This window comes from Dendroctonus ponderosae, unplaced genomic scaffold (assembly GCF_020466585.1).
Source record: "Dendroctonus ponderosae isolate FM_Combo_2020 unplaced genomic scaffold, Dpon_F_20191213v2 Dpon_F_20191213_11, whole genome shotgun sequence".
In the NCBI taxonomy this organism is placed as follows: Eukaryota; Metazoa; Arthropoda; class Insecta; order Coleoptera; family Curculionidae; genus Dendroctonus; species Dendroctonus ponderosae.
Window position 1 is genome coordinate 5322845 of NW_026017213.1, and position 2283 is coordinate 5325127.

The window sequence follows — 2283 nt, forward strand, 5'->3', positions numbered from 1 at the left end:
AGTTTAGTAAATATCGGCCTCAAAATGGATCTAAATGGTTACAAAACTGCGCTCTTTTCTTTACAAATTTGCATCTTCTGAACGAATGCAAGCAGCAACTTGGAATTTGCACTATCTTTAGAAGAAATTTGGCTCCAAAGATGCTGACAGTTTCATAAAAATCGCCCAAATTCCTAATTTTAGCCCTCATTGTAAATTCGGCCTCAAAATGGATAGTTTCACCCAACTGCGCTTTACTGATCGAAGATCGAAAACAAGTAGAAACTGGAAATTTTTCCAATCTTTAGAAAAGACGTGATTAAAAATGCCAAAAGTTTCATAAAAGTTGCCCAAAACCCCGATTTTTGCCAACTGAGTAAATATGCGCGACTTGAAATGTTCGCCATCTTTAGAGGACAGTTGCCTATAAAAATGCCGAAAGTTTCAGAAAAATCGCCCAAAATCCTGATTTTTGTCAGGTTGATAACACCCCCGAAAAATATCAGCGAAAATATAAAATTTTTGGGACCATCAAAATCAAAACACCCTGTATTTCATTACGAATGAATATTTACAATACAATCAGTCGTAAATGCCGATTTCTCTTATTTCGAAAATACAGGGTGTTTCAATGGCGAGCGAACCATGCAGACAGAGGATACGTATTTCAGCCGGTGTGAGACTTGAAATGAATTTTACTCAGGAAGCACGAAAACTACATCTTCCACCTGTACAAAGCTAGTCTAACCGCAAGAAATTTCAACAAAGAACGTGAAGTTACTTACTATGGAAGGTTTGGCCTGTAGAATGCAAAAAACAAAACATTAGATTAGAATCGGTTAAATACAAAAGCGCAATATTTAATCTCTGGCGCCGTTGTTTATGCAAACTAACGCACTTATGAAAGAGTCTCCCTTGTCTCTGACGAAAACTCCCCAACCCCAAGCTCCCAAACAGCGTTGGTAACTCTCTTTCTTCGTGTGAAGAAACAGTGACCAAATGCCGAATAAATTACTTTTTTTAGATGAATTAGCGGCCCTCACAAAGTAGGGAGGGCTCCTCCAAAAATTGCACTCGTAATCTCGGAAGATACGGATGCGGGTAAATTTATTGGGGTGCCAGCAGAAATGCCCTCACTAAACGATCCTTGGACATTATGCTCCCCTCAACAAGGAAGGACGAGCCCAACCAAGCGGCCAAGGATAAAGACGAGTTTCAGTTCCCCGTTAGTCAAAGCGAACCTTTGGCTCCATCTAGGCAAAACACATCTTACTTGAAACGCTGAATATCGGCCCCCTTTTCTGGGACGATTATACGAGGGCAGGTACCGCCGAATGGGGTCCAACTCATTGATATGCAACAGCCCAGCAGTCAGGAGCTGAGCCAGAACGAACATGGCCTGGTTCCACAAACAAAGCCCATGATCGACCACCATTTTCCTCTGGGTGCTGCCCGGTTCCATTCGCTCTTTCTCCAGCAGCTCTTCAGTTACGTAGTAATACATCGGGATCACCGGATCTGGAAAGGGGTTCCATGAGGGCTGCGCCTCCTCACGTTTTACCTGCCGTGCCTTCATTGTGGTCCAGGAATATGCGCTTTTTCAGCAAATCCTGATACTCGCTGATCTGGTCGGGGAGATTTTTAAACACCCCATCGATGATCATGAAGATGTAGAACAGCGGCCATTCGCATTCGATGTTTTCAAAGTTTTTCAAATCTTCCTTCTTGTAGAATCTAGAACAACTGTGAGGACAGCGCCCAAAGAAACGACCAATGAAAGCTCACTTTTGAGTTGGATCCTCCAGCACGCTGCGAAACCCATCTCGGATGAAGCGCTTGAAGCCGTAGGAGCCCCGCAGCCGCTTGACTATATTGCCTTTGGTCCTCTGGTACAGCAAATCCTCATGAGTGGCGAAGGCAGGAAATGAAACAGTTGGCAAAAGCGACGAATCCACTTCCTAAAATAATCGGCAGCAGTCACAAGAGGAGAATTTTTACATTTTTACGGCTAAGTAGTGTAATGGAACGGTTTGAGTCATGTGAAGAAGGCCCAAAGCCCCAAATGGGGGCAAAATTGCACATGTCTCAATTCCTAAATCAGCCAAAACGTTGGTAAACATGTTGAAAAAAGCCCAAGCGTGTATTTAATCATAATTGTACATACTTTCCTAACTGTGTTTAAAATCCAAATCAAAATAAATTCCTGGGGTTCAGTCATTTATTGTCTCTATTTATCAATTAAAATACGTTTCGGTGTATTTTTCCACCATCATCAGTTTTTATGTGTAGCGTTGTTGCTACTTT

At 42.3% G+C, this 2283-nt stretch overlaps 1 protein-coding gene and 1 non-coding gene across 4 annotated transcripts in view; both read right to left on the minus strand.

The window, feature by feature from the left end:
• LOC109534233 (probable phosphorylase b kinase regulatory subunit beta) overlaps window positions 1-2283 on the minus strand; it is a 10332-nt gene that overhangs the window by 5754 nt on the left and 2295 nt on the right. For 2 of the 3 annotated variants that reach the window (XM_019899816.2, XM_019899815.2), the window contains exons 6-9: window positions 1765-1937; window positions 1550-1713; window positions 1253-1497; window positions 765-779 (exon numbers count right to left, since the gene is read on the minus strand). In XM_019899816.2, the coding sequence (XP_019755375.2) occupies window positions 765-779; window positions 1253-1497; window positions 1550-1713; window positions 1765-1937 (597 nt within the window). The remainder of the gene's footprint in view (window positions 1-764; window positions 780-1252; window positions 1498-1549; window positions 1714-1764; window positions 1938-2283) is intronic. The other variant, XM_019899817.2, reaches the window with a different exon arrangement.
• LOC125503028 lies at window positions 1037-1158 on the minus strand. The gene has a single exon (XR_007280659.1). It is a non-coding gene; the product is annotated as a U4atac minor spliceosomal RNA (small nuclear RNA).